The sequence below is a fragment of the Panulirus ornatus genome, chromosome 46 (assembly GCF_036320965.1).
Source record: "Panulirus ornatus isolate Po-2019 chromosome 46, ASM3632096v1, whole genome shotgun sequence".
Taxonomy (NCBI): domain Eukaryota; kingdom Metazoa; phylum Arthropoda; class Malacostraca; order Decapoda; family Palinuridae; genus Panulirus; species Panulirus ornatus.
In genome coordinates this window covers 35,685,843-35,708,342 of record NC_092269.1, presented here as the reverse complement: position 1 = coordinate 35,708,342, position 22,500 = coordinate 35,685,843, and the positions used below count along the sequence as shown (strand labels likewise).

At 48.9% G+C, this 22,500-nt stretch overlaps 1 protein-coding gene across 2 annotated transcripts in view; it reads right to left on the bottom strand.

Annotated features, from left to right (window-relative positions):
- Positions 1-22,500, bottom strand: part of LOC139763231 (dystrophin-like) — a 455,019-nt gene that overhangs the window by 417,213 nt on the left and 15,306 nt on the right. For both annotated transcript variants that reach the window (XM_071689109.1, XM_071689110.1), the window contains exon 2: positions 341-439. In XM_071689109.1, the coding sequence (XP_071545210.1) occupies positions 341-439 (99 nt within the window). The remainder of the gene's footprint in view (positions 1-340; positions 440-22,500) is intronic.

Sequence of the window (22,500 nt, the reverse complement as noted above, 5' to 3'; positions counted from 1 at the left end):
CCGAGGGCGGGAGCTCACCATCAACGAGGCTTGTAGCATCGGGCGGCGCACACGAGGAGGCCACTTCCCGCCCGAAGGAAAACCCACCTGAACCTCCTCCTCGTTGGGGCGCTGCCTCGAAGGCGAGAGAGAGAGAGAGAGAGAGAGAGAGAGAGAGAGAGAGAGAGAGAGAGAGAGAGAGAGAGAGAGAGAGAGAGAGAGAGAATAAGAGAGTCCTGGGGTTGTGAAACGACAAAAATAAAACAACTGCAAATGTGACAAGGGGGATCTACCACCACACTACCACACTACCACCACACCACACCACCATCAGGACCTCTGGGTCTAACTACTGACTTACCTTCTGCTTCTCCGTCAGTTGCCGGATGTCGTCGGCGTCGCCTACAACCACAGACTGCTGCCGCGTCATCTGCTCCATCAGCGTTAGCCAGTCCCGGATCTGACGTCGAGGGGGAGAAAAAGAAAGAAGCACAATTGGTTAACTTGGATGGCCAGGGAAAGACCGATATTGAAAAACGATTAATATACCCACTTATCAACTGATTACTCCTATAAATGGAACAAGAAACACGAGAGATGATCATGAATACGAAGATTAATCACGAATAATCATGAATACGAGGATTAATCACGAATAATCATGAATACGAAGAATAATCACGAATAATCATGAATACGAGGATTAATCACGAATAATCATGAATACGAAGATTAATCACGAATAATCATGAATACGAGGATTAATCACGAATAATCATGAATACGAAGATTAATCACGAATAATAATGAATACGAAGATTAATCACGAATAATAATGAATACGAGGAATAATCACGAATAATAATGATCAATGAACAATAATCATGAGTTATAATCCTGGATAAGAACCATGTATAAAGCGAAACCACACGGATATCCAACAGATCACGCAAGAACTGAGAAAGACACACATGATAATCCATGAATAATACACAAGAAATAATAATAATAAATACCTTAAAATACAGCAATAGTGTACACATGACAAGATACAGTGATACAGCAATACGGTAGGCATGACAAGATACAGTAATACAGTAGACATGACAAGATACAGTGATACAGCAATACGGTAGACATGACAAGATACAGTGATACAGCAATACGGTAGGCATGACAAGATACAGTGATACAGCAATCCGGTAGGCATGACAAGATACAGTAATACAGTAGACATGACAAGATACAGTAATACAGCAATACGGTAGACATGACAAGATACAGTAATACAGTAGACATGACAAGATACAGTAATACAACAATACAGTTGACATGACAGGATACAGTAGACACTACAAAATACAGTACTACAGCAATAAAGTAGACATAACAAGATACAGTACAACTGAAGGAAAAATGAGTAATCGGACGAACAATCCTGGAATCTAGACACAATATATCATACTTCAATAAAAATATAAAGCAGGGCAATAACTTTAAAGAAAACGGGGAACTACGGACGAAGACATAACACTTTAAAGAAAACGGGGAACTACGGACGAAGACATAACATTTTAAAACTAAACGACATTTGATCTAACGAAGAAAAATGCTCAATGTAATGACAGCGTGGTTAAGGAAGGGCAGACAGGGGCGTAGTATAAAATGCTGGTAACGAGTGTTGGAAGATGGTGTCAGAGCCAACGAGTGTTGGCTCTGACGCGCCTGCCAACACGTGTGTCACCCATGCTTAACCACCTCCCCCACCCCCCCAAGTCTTGGTCATTAGCTCTCTCTCTCTCTCTCTCTCTCTCTCTCTCTCTCTCTCTCTCTCTCTCTCTCTCTCTCTCTACTCACCATCCAGTACTCACGTCAAACTTAGTTACTTCTGTCTCCTTGACACCAACACTGCAGGCATCACCCATCACTGCCACGGCACCCTCCACCCATCACTACCACAGCACCCACCACCCATCACTACCACAGCACCCACCACCCACTACTACCACAGCACCCACCACTACCACAGCACCCATCTGTCGCATAATCCCGACCCAATACTTCACACAGCTGCGGCTGTGCGAAGCCATCACCCTTGCTGTGGCGTCAGCTACCTCCCAGAATCACACACAGGCTTCATGATACGAATTTCAGGCTGGGTCGAGGGCTGGGTGTGGGCGACCCATGCCTCACCCCCCTTGACCAGGGTCCTCCAACAAATTGATGCTCACGGAGACAAATGGCGGTACACACGGAGGCCCAGGGTTAATACCGGTCTGTTTTGGTCTGGCCTGATATTGTTGTACGGACTGCGACCGGCGTGTGGCGGACGCTGTGGTACTGACGGGTGAGGGTTGGGTGTCCTGTGGTAGTGGTGAGTGTTGTGGTACTGACGGGTGGTGGGTGGATGCGCTGTGGTAGTGGTGAGTGCTGTGGATACTGATGGGTGGTGGGTGGGTGGATGCACTGTGGTGGTGGTGAGTGCTGTGGTAGTGAGGGGTGGTGGGTGGGTGGGTACACTGTGGTAGTGGTGAGTGTTGTGGTACTGACGGGTGGTGGGTGGGTGGGTGCACTGTGGTGGTGGTGGTGGTGGTGGTGAGTGCTGTGGTAGTGAGGGAGGGGGGGGATGTGGTGGCGGTGGGAGTGGTGGTGATTATGGGCCAGACAGGTGGTGGTGAGGAGGAGCCGAGTCTGACAGGAGTCAAAATGGGGGGGGGGGATGCGGCGGAGTACGGGAAGGGTGGTGCGGAGCGGGGTAAGGTGCGGAGTGGGGCGTGGCGTGGCGGGGTGGGGAGCGGGGCGGGGCGGGTGGGTGTGGTGTCAGCGGACGGGGCAGAGGTTGCCATAGTGACAGCACACGGGCGTCCGGACGGGATGTGACGGCAGGGCGTGACGTGGGAGAGGCGGGCGGCCCGGTGGTGACGGTCGTGCTCCTGCCGGTGACGGTGGCGAGGACCATCACCCACGTCGCTGGTGGGCCCGACGAGGCGAGGAGGAGGTGGCGCTACGTCAGCGGCGGCGTTATGCCTTATGTAAATCCGCACACCTCAGGGACGGCTTCGCTACGGAGCTCGCCACCACCGCCGCCGCCGCATTCCCACTATCCTCACGGCCGGGAAGGGAGGAGATGCCGGACTACAGACGCCGGCACCGGCGCTACAACAGCCCTTGGAGGCTGTGCCGCCCAGTGCCACGGGTGACAGAGGCCAGTATGGGCCCCGCGTCTGTGGCACGACTAGAAGTCATCTCAGCTCCGCCCGCTTCCGTTTGGAGACTTCTAGTCTCCCTCATGTCAGCTTTTAAACTGCTGGTAGTTCATCATAGTTCATGGCGGACGTGGGGTTTTAATTCTAACAACCTGACGGTAGGACACTAAGTGCACATACACACCGACCAAGAGTCAACAAGGACCAGCCTAGGGTAGGACCTACTGGGGGTTCGAATCCTGGGGTGTGGCAGTCGGCCCCGCACCTAACCCAGGTGTTCATCCTCCCCTCGAGGCTGGTCGATACATGGGTACCTGGCTGAGGTGTGTGTGTGTGTGTGTGTGTGTGTGTGTGTGTGTGTGTGTGTGTGTGTGTGAGTGCGCTCGCGTATAAACACACGATTAAAGACAAGGTTAAGAGACGGGTCAACACGAGTATAAAACTCTCTCCCCGTAACACAAACAGGAATCACTAATGGTCATCATACACACACACACACACACTCACACACTCACACACACACACACACACACACGTACGTACGTACGTACGTGAGCAAGAACACGTGTACAGTGAGGATCAAACAAATAACGACAGATCGTTGAACAGCCGCCAACAGATGAGAACTCTGTCATCTGTACAGCCTACGTAAATATCACGTAACAATATAAACATTTTAAAGAGGAAAACCTTCCCGGGTGACACCAGACGCCTGACCTGTTACGGGTACTGTCGGTGGGCGTCATGTGACGGGAGGGAGAGAGAGAACAGGGACTCTGTTATCGTCCAGGGCGATCCCCACCTACACCCTCCCTAAAGGCAAGTGTACAGGCCTCTTCCAGCGCTACCGCGCCCGCAAGGTCCCATCCCTGTGCAGGAGTATGCCACAGAGGGTGTGTGCGACACATGTCCCGTCCTCTGTGTCTTCTGCTGGGTGTAGATGGGATGCGCGTTAGGCTATACAGACCCTATTAACCCCTTGCCTTCCGTGGTAATCATTCCTTCCATGTATGGCGCATCGGGCCCCAGTCACCCCAAGGAGGCCTTCCCATCCTTCACTGTATGCATACAGGGCGTGAGTGGCGTACATCGTGATGGCCTGTGAGTCAGGTAAGGGCGTGTCTCCCCCTCAGCAGATGTTCCCTCCCGCCCGTGGCTATGGTGGGTTAAGGACGGTGACGTAGGGGTAAAGGCAATTCGCAATATACCTACTACGTACCAATACTTCAACCCTGTTCTTTACTTTCCCCATCCAGCTCTCCCACACCCCTACACCAGGGACGCTCAGCTTGGGGTCGGGAACAGCTGTGCCTGTCAAATATAAAGCGACTCCCTCTTTTTTTTATTTAAAGACTAACCGTACATTACAATTCTGGCTCCGTCTATCACCCGCCCTACACACCTCACACAACCTATGGGGTGTATTAAGCTTCTGTTAGAACCCCTTGCCTGTTTCATCGCCACACATAACCACACGCTTCGTCCTTCCATTACCTAGACTGACCACGTAAACATATCAACTCAGAGATCTAATAATGCATTTACACAAATCAAATCTGATACCTGATAATCTTACATGTAATCTAAATAATTCAATTCCCCTCGGATACAGTGGCAATACGATCACACACCGCAGTTCGTCACGGGAAAGCGAGGGCGACCTAACAAACACATCCATCGCTGACCAAACCAAGGATAACACAATACAGCCTCGGGGGGTTCAGGAGCGGAGGAGGGGCGGGCCCCGCGCATGCAATAAGGCTCAGGCCCCCCGACCAATACGACCTCCACCCACTGACGTTTAACTCTTAAAGCTCAACAGTTGCACAATTCAATGCCACGTGCGACACGACCTCGATATGGATAATGTTCGATGTACCTCACGTATACCGGAGGCTCCGGTCACGGACGGTCGTCCACACAGAGAGAGAGAGGCCAGGCCTGACACTGAAACATTCGAGAGGCGACAGAGTCACGGGAATAAGTGGTGTACAGGAGGAAAGAAGCATTATCTAAGGGGCTTGAAATTCCCTCTTCTCCAATATTGACCCAACAGGTCTTACCCTCCCCTGAAATATCCCTTTCATTAAATTCCACCCCTGAAATACCCCTTTCATTAAATTCCACCCCTGAAATACCATATAAATTCCACCCCCTGCAATTACCATATAAATTCCACCCCCTGAAATGACCTTTTTCGTTAATGTACCCTGTTCTTTCAAGTGCCATCCCCTAAAATACTATTTTCGAAAAGTTCCAACGATTTCTTTTCCCACTTCAAATAAAGCCATCCTTCCTCCCCTCCAAAGACTACAGGTCAGCACACACACACACACACACACACACACACACACACACACACACACACACACACACCTTCCTTCTGTGCTATGACGCCAAATATTTCGTCTCGAGTGACCGACACGCACACAACAGTACCTCCAGCTTGTGGACCCTAATCCTCTACGTTGTAGAACACAGGGCATCAGTAATGCACACTACACTCATGACGTGGTGCATTATAGATGCCACTGTATCTTATAATCCACAGGGCACTGAGTTCCGCATGTTGTATCGCACACGACACTAATTCTGTACGTTGTACTGTACAGCTCACACAGCGCACTCATTCGATATACAGCACTGCGGAGGGTATCAACTCTCTACGTTGTGTTGTAGAGGCCACACTAACTCTGTATGCTGTACAGGGAATCAAACGACTGCTGTTACGTTATACCGTAACGAAAATTATAATCGTGTACGCTGTATCCACAACGTTAATCATAAACCTGTGCTTTTCAATCTCGTTCTTTCGTATCCGTTCAGCTGACCTCACTCGCTCCACCTTTGTACTGTAACGTAACAAACAGCATATTAACATCTGTAACATTGGCCTTAAAAAGCACTTCTATCTATGACCGCGACAGGCCACACTCATTCTGTACCTACCGATGGAGCTCTCATTCCGTAACTGTACTAAGGACGTGCTGATTCTGTAACTGTATCCAACTGGGTCCTCATCTTAGGTCAATCGTTCGGTACAATACTAATTTCCATGGCTTTTGCACCCCACACAAAAAAAAAAACACGAATTTCCATGCTGTACGAAACCCTCTGCCGTGCATGGCTGTACTCTTTCTGGTCCTGTACCACAAAAGCGCACCATTTCGACACTGCCAATCCCAATTCCCCCCCCCCCCACCCTGATCTTTCGACTCGTCAAGACGAGAATTCATTCGAGACTGACTTGACTCGAACGAACCAATCACAACCACATTATAAACACCATTAAACCCCAAATAATAAACCACAGAAAAACGAACCATTATCATTATCAAGTTTCTTTTCCCTCTCTCTCTCTCTCTCTCTCTCTCTCTCTCTCTCTCTCTCTCTCTCTCTCTCTCTTTCTATCTATCTATCTATCTATCTATCTATATATATATATATATATATATATATATATATATATATATATATATATATATACATATATAAGGACAAATAATGTACAGCTGCAAAATAACACCACACAGTCGAACTCGATGGCATTCGGAGGGTAACGAAGCGAAATGGAATCGGCTCTACCTCCACATTTCGCCAGACTTTCCAGTAATTCGCTTCGCGTTTGTGTATGCCAACACGACTGTCATGACGATGAGGCCTTTTTTTTTCTTTTTTTTTTCCTTTTTGGAGTCCGTTTTGCTCTGACACAACCCACTGAGCTGTGTGTGTGTGTGTGTGTGTGTGTGTGTGTGTGTGTGTGTGTGTGTGTGTGTGCGCGCGCGCATGTAAGTACCTACTTATGTACGCTGTCTACATTAACCATGTCCTCTGTCGTTTCATTCTACTTTAATTACCTGTTTGTACTGCACGGGGAGGGAGTTCTACACACGCGGCGACCCATCTTTTGATCAGAACGCGCGCGCGCGTGTGTGTGTGTTTTCACTAAAATGCAGCGTTCATTTTCCATTTCAAGTGCCACAGTTAATGACAAGGCTGGGGATGTGATACGTCTTTCATTCTCCGTGCTTAGCCCTCTGGGAACAATGGACTTAACCAACCACCACGCACAGGTCCTTAATAAGAGGAAAGGACACTAGCACTATTCCCCAGAATGATCCGTGGGGGTCTGTGGACACAAACCCCTCGGGAAGACCACGTCCGTGAAGCCTAGCGACACATCACCTCGGGGTATACAGTGATACGAATGGTACGCTGAGATAAGAATTGGTACGTCGAGATAAGAATGGTATCAGGGCCGGACTGAATACGATCCTAACCAGCCTTAGACGTCCGATGAAAGAGTGGGCTTCCCATTCTATGGTATCTGAGGAAGGGCTGAGCGATGGGTCGTCCCCTCCTGCTCCTCCTCCTCCTCCCCTGCCTAGATTGCTGTGGGGAGATACACGCTGGGTAAAACCCTGGCCTCCTCAGTCGGAGGAAGGGTTGAACGATGGGTCGTCCCTCCTGCTCCTCCTCCTCCTCTTCCCCAGCCTAGATTGCTGTGGGGAGAAACATGCTGGGTAAAAACCTGGCCTCCTCAGTCGGAGGGAGCGCTGAGCGATGGTCGTCCTTCCTCCTCCTCCTCCTCCTTCCTCCCCAGCCAAGACTGCTGAGGGGAAGAAACATGCTGGGTAAAAAAAAACTGGGATTCCTCAGTCCTGTCGTTGTGAGTAACGGTCCCCCTTTAGCGTGTCGTCGGAACAACGGATGGTTCCCATCGACGGTAATGTCTCAAGAACACATGGCTAGGCAATAAGCCGCCTTAGATGCTACTGCTGAGGAACATGTGGCCGAGCGAAAGCTCTCAGCGCTGAAGTCTCTGGGACGCTGAACCAATAACACCAGCTGAACTTCAGCTCGGATATATGAAAATACAAGGTAAATATATGTATACCTCACCCATATATAAAGCATATATATATATATATATATATATATATATATATATATATATATATATATATATATATATATCCCTGGGGATAGGGGAGACAGAATACTTCCCACGTATTCCCTGCGTGTCGTAGAAGGCGACAAAAAGGGGAGGGAGCGGGGGGCTGGAAATCCTCCCCTCTCAATTTTTTTTTAATTTTCCAAAAGAAGGAACAGAGAAGGGGGCCAGGTGAGGATAGTCCCTCAATGGCCCAGTCCTCTGGTCTTAACGCTACCTCGCTAACGCGGGAAATGGCGAATAGTTTAAAAAAAAAAAAGAATATATATATATATATATATAAAGAACTTCTAACACACACTAGGTTCTGAAACCTCACTACATACTACATAATCCAGAGAACTTTATGGCAGAGCTGAAGAAGCATACAGCCACACCAGCCCCACTGTGACCCAGGGCGAAGTTCTGCAACTTCACAAAAGTCTGAAATCCTCACTAATCTCAAGAAACACAAACGTTCGCCAAAACCCACAGAACAGTCAATTCCCAACGAAGCCAGGTCAATATACTTAAGCTTCCCCCACACCCCTTGCCCATCCCGCTAAGAACTGACTGAGGAATTGACGTGTGGCAGTCACACGAGACTTCAAGACACGCCTTCAGCAATGCGACCTACGATACATGGGGCAACCTCACACTACCCTCTGGCGTATACTTAACTACTCGGGGTTTCGAACCTGAGGCTCTAGTACGGCAGGCAAGGACCGTAGTTAAGTAATCACCCAGGGGGGGCTCTCTTGACCAATGGCCGACTCCCCTCGTCCCCAACCCTCCAGTCGACACGTACATTCCCGGCCTCTCCCCCTACTCAAACGACCAGGTAAACCGTCCCCACCAGAATTTACCTTCCACGCTGGAGTGCACTGGTTGATCGACCATGGACACCGCGGGAGTTATGAGAGTAGACTTTACGGCGAGCATTTCTGTGCCTCCCTGTGAGGGGGTTGGTAAGGATCGAAGACGTATCCTCTCTCTCTCTCTCTCTCTCTCTCTCTCTCTCTCTCTCTCTCTCTCTCTCTCTCTCTCTCTCTCTCTCTCTGCCGACGTATGTATGCATCGCATCTACAGAGAATCAACGCAGTGACGTACATTCCCGCTGGCTTGCTCATCGTATCCACGTCCAGCATGAGGGTTCCAGCTGTACCATCAGGGGCTCCCAGGATAATCCATCCATTAGCAAACATGATCCCAGGCGAGACACTTTCGAACTCACAGCCAAAGACGAAAGAATTAGAATCCCAAACTCCCGGTACCCTTTCAATGGCGCCTCTTTCGTGAAAATGGCCTTCCTATCTCTTCCATACATCAGTGAGTAACGAAAAAATAATATATATATATATATATATATATATATATATATATATATATATATATATATATATATATTCCTATGAGTCCACGGGGAAAATAAAACACGAAAAGTTCCCAAGTGCACTTTCGTGTAATAATCACATCATCACGGGAGACACAAGAGAGAAATATAACAGTCAGTTGATATACATCGAAGAGACGAAGCTAGGACGCCATTTGGTAAACATGTGATTGTCCAATCACATGTTGGAAAATCACGTTTACCAAATGGCGTCCTAGCTTCGTCTCTTCGATGTATATCAACTGACTGTTATATTTCTCTCTTGTGTCTCCCGTGATGATGTGATTATTACACGAAACTGCACTTGGGAACTTTTCGTGTTTCATTTTCTCCGTGGACTCATAGGATTATATATATATATATATATATATATATATATATATATATATATATATATATATATATATATATATATATGAAATTCTCCTATAGCTCAGACACAAGACAAGTTCAGACGCAAATCAACCAATCCTTTTGCACCCGAGGCCGGAACACATCTCCAGAATCACCTTTGACCTCACTCACTCAGAAAAGAAAGAGCATTCCACTTCCTCATCAGCTATTGATGCACCTGATGTGGGCAGCAACCCTTTTGATCCAACTCCCGTGTGTCCCCCACATCCCCAACTCCCTCTTTCAGACACGCACTCCTCCTCCTCCTCTCCCTCCCCCGACGTCAGAACGCGAGGGGAAAACTTCCCCCAAGTCGGCGGTTGCTCTGGCCTCCTCCCGAGGGGGTTGGCGCGGCGCACCTCGAACCAACTTATCCACACACTTGATATGCAAGAAAATTATCCTCGTTAGGAAGTGGTCCACCTGTCGCCCGGGCCGGGGTCTGAGCCGCAACGACCCCGTTTTCTCTCCTCCGAAGTCCGGAAGGAAAACACACACACACACACATGCACTCTATACACCGCCACTAATTACCACTGACAAAAAGAAATCGACACTTTACGATGACACTGGAAAATCCTCGCGTTGGGGGAAAATCACACGCCACTCGCTCCTGCAGCCAATAAGCGCTGATGACCAAGGGGCGCGGGGAACTCGACATCACGATGCGAGACTGGAGGTAATATGGGGTTGTGGCCTCGAGTGCCCGCGATGAATGTGTCGCACAAGTGCGTCTTTTCTCGTAAGGCTAGTGGCACTCGGGCAGATTAAAAAGCCCCTGTGTGATGTTAGCCATCCCTCAAAGAGTGAGGGGGGGTGTTGGTTCTTCTGCCTGAACGCAAGACGAATACCTCGTTATGTCAGCGGGGATCACAGCTCATTCGACACTCGTACACCAACTCGTCAATTTACCTCCCACCCTCCCCTCTCCTTCATCACTGCCACGTACCTCATCCAACTCATCACCATTTCTATCGCACCTCATGCGGGTCATCATCACACTTGCGGAAACTCATCACTACTGTACCCGTTCCTACACAGCTTGCCAACATCAGTGTACTAGCGTTACCCCCACATCACACACCACTCATACCTGACAACAAACAGCTTCCACCACGATGCTCCTCCTACCCCTACTACTACCACCGCTGACCACACCACTCTTGCCAACATTCCTGCACAGGTTCGCCTCTTTTCCCGAGGCGCAGTTTCTACTTTCCAACACTCACCAACACAAGACACCGCTATCGAAACACTTGTCAATACAAAACACTCCAACCGAACTCAGCCACATTAAACTCAGCAACACAAGTCTGCCTTCAAATACTGAACAACACAAAACACTGTGTCTCCAGACAGTGAACAACGTAAAAAAAAACATCTGAGCAACACAAAACAGTGTCTCCAACCCTATGAAACACAAACTCTCAGTACCAAATCTGCCTCCAAACAAAAGAGTAACACAACAGTCTCCATACAATCAGCAACACAAAACCTCCTCCATACACTCAACACAAGTACAAAACCTCCAAACCCTCACTCACCAACACTAAACAAGCCATGCCCTCTTTTACTCTGTGTTCTGCCCAACTTTTTCTTCGTCGCCTTTTCCCTTTCAAACAGAATTATCTGCAGAAATAACCCATAACCCCACAATGCAGGAACAACCCATAACCCCACAATGCAGGAACAACCCATAACCCCACAATGCAGGAACAACCCATAACCCCACAATGCAGGAACAACCCATAACCCCACAATGCAGGAACAACCCATAACCCCACAATGCAGGATCAACCCATAACCCCCACAATGCAGGAACAACCCATAACCCCACAATCACAATAATCCTTCCAATGATGCAGAGGTTTATGGCCCATCTGAGCCAAAGTGACCTGGAGAAAACCTACTGAAAATTCCCATCTGGGGAGAGATGGCAGTGATGAAATCTTCCCCCACATTCACCTTACTGGCAAAATTCTCTTGATAACACCACCAGCGACAGGTCAAGTGCCTCCCGCAACTCACGCATTACTTTTCGACTTTAACTGTGTTTCTCATTTAGAAAAAAAAAAAAAAAAAGAGGCGTGACAGTGATAAATGAATAGTCACAGGTGGATAGAACGCCATGTATGAATGTCACTGCATTAAGGAGTTCCTCATATATACATACATTAACAGAAAATTACACATACGTGCAATCTTGCTCTCCCTCCACTTCAGTGGCTGTCAACTGCCACTACTTCAGCCCAAGCGACTGTCTTATCACATCCTGGGCCTCATCCATACGTGGGCTGCTGGCTTTCAGTCCTCAACCATACAATCTCTCCTGCTGACACACCCAACACCTGACAACACTTATTAATTCATCCGTTCTTCATAACTATATTTTCCCCGCTGTGAGCGGTGAGCGCTAAGCGGTAGACCCGCCATTTCTCCTCGTCAGTAGACCTGGTGAGACTCCACCACCGTCTGGCAACACAACCACCACGTAACAACGGCGGAGAAAATCGTCAGAACCTGAACGCCACTGGTAGCACAACTCCCTCCCTCCCTCCACAGAAAATGGTGTTAGGTAAGCACTACCCGTATTGGAGAGGAGGAGAACAACAACAACAGCAACAAACAGGAAATGTTGTGAGGTGAGCGGTGCCAGAACAGAGAGAGAGAGAGAGAGAGAGAGAGAGAGAGAGAGAGAGAGAGAGAGAGAGAGAGAGAGAGAGAGGAACCACCACCACAACACACCTGTATCTCCCGATACCCACCTCCGCCTGGGAGGGCCCCCCCCCACCCGCCTCACTGACCGCCACTCCACTTCCTCCAACCTCCTCCTCCTCCTCCCACCTCGGAGGTGATCTGCCTCTTGTCTTGTCATCTGTCAGTGACCTGGTGACCTTTAGCGTGACCTGTGCGCCGGGATAACGCCGCCAGCGGCCATGAGCAGCCTGCTAAACATAGAATCACAACCAAGTCTTCTGTCCTCGCTGCTCGCCTATCCAGACCTGGCTGTCGCAAACGCGGCAACGTGCATTTGCAATATACCACATTGCATTACGAGCCCCGTCGAGTTCCCATATCAGATCTGAGGTGGTATATGTCCACACACACATACAGGGATCATCCTATACCAAACTACAGTTTTCCATTGCACTGTAAAACGAAGCATATCATCCGCCTGTCTCTCTAACTCCCGTTTGTGAGTGCGTGCGCAATGCGTATGTCTGTGTACGAAAGTTTACGAATTCTACAAAAGCAATCAGACTAATTGACTCATTAAGATTTTTGCAAATGCTGGCAGTCACTTGAGGATCCTTCCCCTACATTACTGGGTTAAGATAACTTGTACAACAACGCCTTGTCCAGACCTACATTATAAAGCCATCTCCTCTGTGTCTGTGTCTGTATGTGTTGCCTGCCATCTTATGGTCACTTGGCGATTACTTTTCTACATTCGGGTTAATTTCGCTTTCTTAAAAAAAGAAAAAATCGTTCTTTTTGTATGCCTTAAAAAAAACTATCGTTCTTTTTGCGTTCTTAAAAAACTACCGTTATTTTAGCATTTCTTACAAAACTATCGTTCTTTTAGCATTCCTTAAACAACTATCGTTCTTTTTGCATTTCCTCAGAGAATTATCGTTCTTTTTGCGTTCTTAAAAAACTGTCGTTCTTTTTGCGTTCCTTAAAAAAAATCGTCCTTTTCTCGTTCTTAAAACTATAGTTCTTTTGTCAATTAATACTTACACATAACCCCGAGATTTCACCACGTTACGAAGAGTCGTCTTAAGTATATATATATATATATATATATATATATATATATATCGTAAAACAGTGAACTAGCCGGGTAAACTCACCCCCCACACACACACCGTGCAGCTGTGTAACTTCCACCAGAGCGAGTCTTCTGTCTCGGTGTACAACGACGTGTTTATCACCAATATCTTCTGAACTTCATGTACGATGCGAGAACTTCAGGATACTGATGGGTTCCTCCTCAACAACAACAAAAAAAGCCCTATAATCACACACGGATCCCTTAAAAAATACAACATACATTTCTGTGTATACATTTGTGTGTGGGAAGCTGAAGAAAAGGGACTTCGAGTGTGAGTGTGTCTGTGGAGGCCTGATGGCGCCCTGGCCAGTACCGCGTCCTCAGCGAACAACCGGAGAGCCCCCAGACGTGTACAGCGGATCCCTGAGCGATACCAGGCCTGCAGGAGCGACGCGCCGCCCTGAACGTCTCCGGGAAACAAATCTAATCAAGCCGGAAAATGACAAGGTAGGCCACACACCCCCCTCACCAACCTCCCTCCACCCCCTCACCTCACCCAGGCCTCGCACTCGATCCCCCTCCCTCTCCCCTCGACAACCACCACCTCCTTCCTTCCTTCCTTCTTTTCCCTCCATCCCTTCTCCCTCCTCCGACATCCTCCATCTCTATTCACCCAGGCCTCGCACTCGACCCCCCTCTCCCCCTCGACCACCACCACCTTCCTTCCTTCCTTCTTTTCCCTCCATCCCCTTCTCCCTCCTCCGACATCCTCCATCTCTATAGGTCCATCCCTCGACCGTCTACAGCAGACAAGTCCTTCTCCATCACGACAATCGCCGTGGTAAACCTCTCTCTCTCTCTCTCTCTCTCTCTCTCTCTCTCTCTCTCTCTCTCTCTCTCTCTCTCTCTCTCTCTCACCTCCTTCACTATTACCGTCAAATATCACGTCTCCATCCTGAGTATCCCGTCTCCTCCTTCATCGCCACCATCCCCAACACTAGATCTCCCTCACAATCGTCCCCATCAACAACTCTCCCTCACCCTAGACGCCCCTGACCTTCCCCTCCATCGCTAACATCTGTCATCTGCCCCCCCTGACACCCGTCTCTCTCTCTCTCTCTCTCTCTCTCTCTCTCTCTCTCTCTCTCTCTCTCTCTCTCTCTCTCCTCCGTCCACGCCCGTCCAGACTAGGGAGGTTAGGACGGGCGGAGAACACCCCAGTCCAGCAACCCATGACTCTATCCACGTATCCTAGCCCTTCCCTAATCCTAGCACCCCAAAGCCCTATGCACATACCCCTCCGCCCTACCCCAGTCCTACCACCTTAGAACTCTCCTCTGCTCCCCAGTCAATGCCCACCATCCCAGGACCTTCCCCAGCTCCCCCAGGTCTTCCAACCCTGACCTCGTCTGGCCAGAGAAGCCCGAATCCCCTCCACCAACACCAGGGACCCCCTCCTCCCTTATCCAACAACCACACCAACCAAACAACAAACAAAAAATGTAATTCCCCACCACAAACCACATTTGTGACCACAAAGAAAATGTATACACAAAAAGCGGACAAAACACTGAAGTATACATCCTCATTCCACCACCAACCACCACCACAAGTACGAAAAGAGAGAACAAAGAGAACATAGAACAGGGCAGAACATAATCTCCATCCCTGGCGCACCTGAATACAAGATGAACAAAACACAGAACACTAAAGAACACAGGACTCCTCCTCCAGTTATTATTCGGCCTCGCAACTCCCGTTAAGTAACTTAGCTCAACAATTTTCTGACAGGAAAAAAAAATAAATAAATTATACGCACAGTTTAGCTTCCTCTTCTCGCTAAATGTTTTTGAAGAGCGAATCTAATTTTTGACTAAATACTTGAGATTACTTGAACGCTGGCACCCACCACCTGCCGTTTGTCTCAACACACCACCTGCCGTTCATCTCAACCTACCACCTGCCGTTCACTTCAACACACCACCTGCCGTTCACCTCAAACCACCACCTAACGTTTGCCTCAACCCACCACCTAACGTTTGCCTCAACCCACCACCTAACGTTTCCCTCAACCCACCACCTAACTTTTGCCTAAACCCACCACCTAACGTTCACCTCAACCCACCACCTAACGTTTGCCTAAACCCACCACCTGCCGTTCACCTCAACCCACCACCTACGACTTCAAAATCGCCAGTCTTCCCTTAACAGCGCCAACATGTGTGTGTATGATCGTGGCCAAAGTAGAAGCAATATACTCCACACATTCGACACGGGAGCAAAGATATCTCACCGGACTTTTAAGAACTCCAGTCACACTTGCAGCTGTGCCGTCATTCCAACGTAATTAAATAACACGAGTTGATATAAGCCTGGGGGTGTGAGGTTGGGGGGGTGTGTTATCGTATGGGGGAGGAGGAGGAGGAGGAGGAGGAGGAGGAGGAGGAGGAGGAGGAGAGGAGGGGAGGAGGAGGAGGAAGGGAGAGGAAGGGGGGAAGTATATATATCGTAAAGTCTGGTACTGACAGCCCACCAATATTTACCATTTTCTCTCAACGGTTCCTTAGCATTTTACGTATACAACGGGGTGATATTCAGAGACCTGCTGGAGAATAGCCAATTTGCCGCGTGCAACTCACCGGCCATAGGCCAGAACGCTGAGAGACTATAATAATAATGAGGAGGAGGATGGACAGGGGGTTCATCCGAACTCCCTCTTTAACCAATGGATTATACTTGCGTTTCTTTTTGAACGCAAATCATTTATACCATCTGATCTATCCACATCCTCCTGCTTGCTTAGGTGGGTGGGTGGGGTTTGCTTACTCAGTTGGAGGGCCGCCCACTTGCCTAGGAGGTGGGTGGATCTGCTTACTCAAGTGGGAGGCCGCCCGCTTGCTTAGGAGGTGGGTGGATTTGCTTTACTCAAGTGGGACGCCGCCCGCTTGCTTAGGAGGTGGGTGGATTTGCTTTATTCAAGTGGGAGGCCGCCCGCTTGCTTAGGAGGTGGGTGGATTTGCTTTACTCAAGTGGGACGCCGCCCGCTTGCTCAGGAGGTGGGTGGATTTGCTTTACTCAAGTGGGACGCCGCCCGCTTGCTTAGGAGATGGGTGGATTTGCTTTACTCAAGTGGGAGGGCCGCCCACTTGCCTAGGAGGTGGGTGGATTTGCTTTACTCAAGTGGGAGGCCGCCCGCTGGCTTAGGAGGTGGGTGGACCCGGTCATTCAGACACAGTGGGCGGGGCGGCGCCCCATGGATAAACTACCTCGCGCTACGTCGTGGGGTGGGCACATCCACTGACGGGAAAGACCAACTAATTCGGGATATAATTACGGTATATTGTGATTCCCGTGTTTACCGCCGCCTAGCGGTGAAGCTTAAATATTTACCTCTCCTTCCCGAGTGAATGGGGAGAGGGTGTGGCGGGGAGAGGGTGTGGCGGGGAGAGGGTGTGGCGGGGAGAGAGTGTGGTGGGGAGAGGGTGTGGCGGGGAGAGGGTGTGGTTGGGAGAGGGTGTGGCGGGGAGAGGGTGTGGTAGGGAGTAGTATTGTACTCCGTTTTTGCGTGTGTGTGTGTATGTGTGTGTGTGTGTGTGTGTGTGTGTGTGTGTGTGTGTGTGTGTGTGTGTGTGTGTGTTTTGCGCTCTGTGATGCGAGTGCAGTGTGGCGACGCACACGCGCGTGCAAATGTCGGCTTTGATGACACCACACAGAACGGAATATCGCCCTGCATGACGGGAAGTTCTCCCAGGTCATGTGGAAGGGAGAGAGAGAGAGAGAGAGAGAGAGAGAGAGAGAGAGAGAGAGAGGGGGGGGGGAGGGGGGCGTGCGTATGTGTCACCGACCTTGACCTCATTACGACCCCCGCCTGAACTTACCACTGAGTTTGACCTCGCCACCAGATCCCCCGTCATAGCCCAGGAGGAGTTTGAACTTGATCCCTCGTAAAAGCTTCTCAAATAACCCAGGACGATCTTGAACTTCTGTCATGAAGCACTTGACCTTAAGCTCAGCCACTTCCCGGAAACTTAACGACATACTCCGGGGGGTCATTCCCGGAGACACTACCTCCGACGGAGGGACGTGCAAAGAATCCGGGTTCGAACGCCGGATGCAAGAACGACAACAGAGAATCCGGATTGGGACGCCGAATGCCAGAGCGACAACGCCTCAGACAACCAGGGATGGAAAAACAAAAACAATACCTTAACTACATGTTACCGAAGCCTAAGCCTAATCAAGTTTAACCAACCGTTAATCTAACAATATTCAACTTATTCTAACCATAGGAGACACCCCCTCCCTTATAATTAAGCTCATCCACGTTAATTCACATCAATCTTTCTCCAAACCAAAGACCATGAAATGCAGAATAAGTAAACCAAAGCACTTTTTAAAAGACAGCTTTCTAACTCTCTCCAAAATTCGCAGATACCTTTCCTCGACTTTTCTTCTTCTCTTTCCTTAACCTCTTTTCTATTTCAATTAAGGCCCTGATGTGGACTGGAGCCTCCAACGTATATATATATATATATATATATATATATATATATATATATATATATATATATATATATATATATATATATATACATATATATATCGCAAAATAATAAGAAATTCGACACGTCACCTGTGACAGCTTACCTGTACAAGACAAGAAACATTTATACTTTATAAAGAATCCAAAGACCATATTTATTACGGGAGACCCCAAGCCTCTCACATGGGATGACAGCAAGACGCGAGCCACCATCTCGAACCAGCATGACCCGGATGAAGCCCTTGATCTTCACTATACATCACCAGCTGGGTACACTATACCAGTGGGATACACCTCCAGACCACGCAAACAACGTCACCTTTAACGCGCAGCACTGGTCACAGCCGCTCCAGTGTGAACACCAGACATACTGCCATCTCCGACACGGAATACACCAACACCACACACACACTGCCACCTCCGCCACGGCATACACCAACACCACACACACACACACACATACTGCCACCTCCGCCATGGTATACACCAACACCACACACGCACACACTGCCACCTCCGCCACGGCATACAGCTACACTTGGGGTTAGCACCTCCAACCCTCCACCCTCAACAGTTTATATCACTTAATATAATCACACACACACACACACACACACACACACACAAAATTACATTAATGTACACACACATACATACACAAAACACACACACACGCATATGTAGGACAAAAATTTGACAGCATACGTATTCATGTTTACAAACACCATCATACGAACCCATGTATTATTATATGTATCCTCCATGTACATTACCTGTCCACACACACACACTGTATATATTCCATTTTCAGTGGTAACCAACACCGAAGGCAACCACAAGCATCTACTAATACCACTTCACTTTAAATCACATTCCACAGCGAACGTGGAAGACACGGAACTCAGTCGAGCATCTCGTACGGACCGGGATGCCATCGGCTGTATTCCCCTCACTGTCTTCCCGTCACTCTCGCAAAAACTGGAAAATTATGTTTCAATATTGGCAGCGGTGAGGGCCAATAAGCTACGCTGGCTGAGTGACAGGTCTCTAATAGGGCCATTCTCTCTCTCTCTCTCTCTCTCTCTCTCTCTCTCTCTCTCTCTCTCTCTCTCTCTCTCTCTCTCTCTCTCTCTCTCTCTCTCTCTCGCTGGACAGACCCACCCAGCACAAAGGTGGCGTTAGCCCGCTGCCGACGACACCACTCGCTGCTTACTGGAAAACCTACGAAGTGCCAGCCAACGCACAAGACGTACGCACATGATCCCAGCTACACAGACTGACACGCCCACCTCACAAACAGCGTCACCCACACCCTAATGCCCACTTGCATACATCAGCGCCCCACACACACACACACACACACACACACAACACACACACACACACACACACACACACATACACATTTCATCCTGGGCTCCAAGCACGAGCGGTAATCTTGGTCGAATCCAACTCTTTAACAAGGAAGTATAAAAGAAAATGAGTATTTAAAGAGATTTTGGGGGAGCCGGAAAATCTTGCATTTCGCTTTTGAAAGATGGTGTAAATCCCTGATCCTGGGAGAACATATTATTTGTAACGAGAGGAAAGGTGGAAAGAAAGTGTGACGAAGCACAGATTTGGAGGACGGATGTGTGGTGTATACTGGGAGTAGCTAAGACTAACCCGGTAACTTCAAGTTTCGATTAAAAAAAAACATAAGACGTAGACACAGAGGGTGTTCAAGATGCCTTCCGGCATCACTTCAACACTCCTTCGTCAGGAGTACTTCCCTGAGGGGCTGCTGTCAATAATATAATACCTGCATGTACCCACCAACCGCTTCCATAAAACCAACACCCTCTAACACAGAACACCACCCCACCACACAAGTACACCCACCTACATAAAACCATCACCCACCACCACTAAACCACTACTCAAATAACATATAACCACCACCAAACCTACACTCAACCACAATCATGTAACGTAAAACTACCACACTGCCTACAAAGAACCACACAACAGCCACCCACCGACAAACAAATGGTTTACCTCCTAACACACGACCTCCACCCACCTACACACGGTCCTCACCCACCCACACACAACCACCACCCACGTACAGTACAAAACACCAAATCTCTCCCTTGAAAAAAAAAAAAAATCTCCCTCCATCTTCAAGCCACAGTCGAGTCACTTTTTACCTAATAATAATAAAGAAAAGTCAGCGTAAATCCACAAAAGTCCCTCTCCGAAATTTTTACACCCAACTCCGGCAAAAGTTTCCTTAATTTATTTGCCTCCTGCCCAGAGCCTGACAAGAATTTTACACAAACTAATAATAATGGCGCCTCGCCATGGGATGCTACGTGGGTGTGTGGGACTCGTTCCTCCATCCCAACACCTTCTGCTGTCGTTACTGACCTGGTGATCGTCAAACCCCCGGCCTCGGCTCATACGCCAATACTTTGTTTATAAGAACGCCTGCTCGCCCTTCCCGCCCTTGCGAGGGAGCGCCAGGAGGGGTAGACTTGAACCCTCGTTCCCCTCCTGTCTTCCCTCCCTATACTTCCCCCGTCACTCCTGGAACACAATGGGTGGCAACCACGAGAGCAAACTGTGAGGTAATTAACACCCACTGTAATGCGTCTGTCCACTACCCCCAGCAGTGGTATTTCCCCTCCTCCTCCTCCTCCACCCTCGACGCCTACCCCAGAGCCCTCCACCAACAACGTTCCTCACCCAGCCTCTCCTACAGTAACACCCCCAACGCGTCCTCTCCTCGTCCCCTGAACACGAGGACCACACTTCCTCGACATCAGGAGAGACCACTGGCGCCGCCCCAGTACACCTCCCCAGCGACTGGGGGAGACAGAGGGAGCGAGAGGCTAGCTCTCCCCCACTTCTGCAAGCAATATGTCACCTGTCACACATTTCTCTCTCTCTCTCTCTCTCTCTCTCTCTCTCTCTCTCTCTCTCTCTCTCTCTCTCTCTCTCTCTCTCTCTCACACACACACACACACACTTGCCCAAAAAATATAGAAAAAAAATAGGAATTGATGTTTTGCAATACTGAGGTGCGATTCATTACGTTATAACTTCCCATTACGTCACACGGGACCTCTGTTTACTCGTCTGCCACGCCTTGTTAGGGTTGGCCTATGTCTGGCATACCTTGTTAGAGTTGAACTATAGCTGTCATGCCTTGTTAGGGTTGACTTACCGTGGCCACACCCTGTCAGGGGGTTGAGTTAAGTCTGCTATGCGTTCTTGAGGTTAACATATATCTGACAAAACATATCTTTTCTTTTTGGGGAGTTAACTTGTGCCTGTCATGCTGTAGTAGGGTTAACCTATGTTCGTCATGCTTCGCTGGGGCTTGCATATGAGTGTCGTACATAGTCACGGCGCGTTTACATACGCAACGTCGAGTTCGCCTTCGTCCGCCACCTTCATTCTAAGGGTTCGATTGTCGAGACGAAGCTATTTCAAGCTCACGCAGAAGAGCTGTATTTATAGACACGATTCAAGTGTGTCTTCCAAGCACAGACGTTACCATGTCAAAAGCGTCTAGCCCCCGCCTTTTCGGCCTGCCTCACCTCGCTAACTTATGCCTGTCATGCCACATGCCAAGTGATCACCCTCCCTCATTACGACCACATCACTGCCACGCCTTCCTCATTCCTCGCCTGTCATCCTCAACCCGTCTCTCGCCCACGTCTCTCTCTCTCTCTCTCTCTCTCTCTCTCTCTCTCTCTCTCTCTCTCTCTCTCTCTCAGTACGAGCGACCGTCTCACCGACACACCTCGGCACTGATACCCTAATAAGTTCCATTAAAACCCCTCTCCTAACATTCCCTCCCTCATGTAAAACATTCATTAAATTACGCTCATCTATTACCTGGTAATTTAGCGCGGGGCGAGAGCAGCAGCTAGCTGGCTTGGCAAGGCTTGGGGTAAAAGGGGGAGGAGGAGGAGGAGGAGGTGGTGCAAACCAAGACATGGATTCTCCTCACAGACACGACAACAGTCACGACCAGAGCACGACGACAAGATCCCCGAGTGCGACACTACGACAGCCTAATGTACGAAGACGACGACGGAGGTACGACCGCAGAACACACGAGTACGACCCTTGAACGACTCGGTCCGCGACGGTACGACCACCAAGCACGACGGCACGACCCTCAGGTTGGACGACCCGGGTTTCACACCTGGTCCTTAAGGCATTGCTAGTCTTTTAAGGGTCAGGTCAAGTGTAAGGGGTCAGGTCAAGTGCCAGGGCCGTCATGAC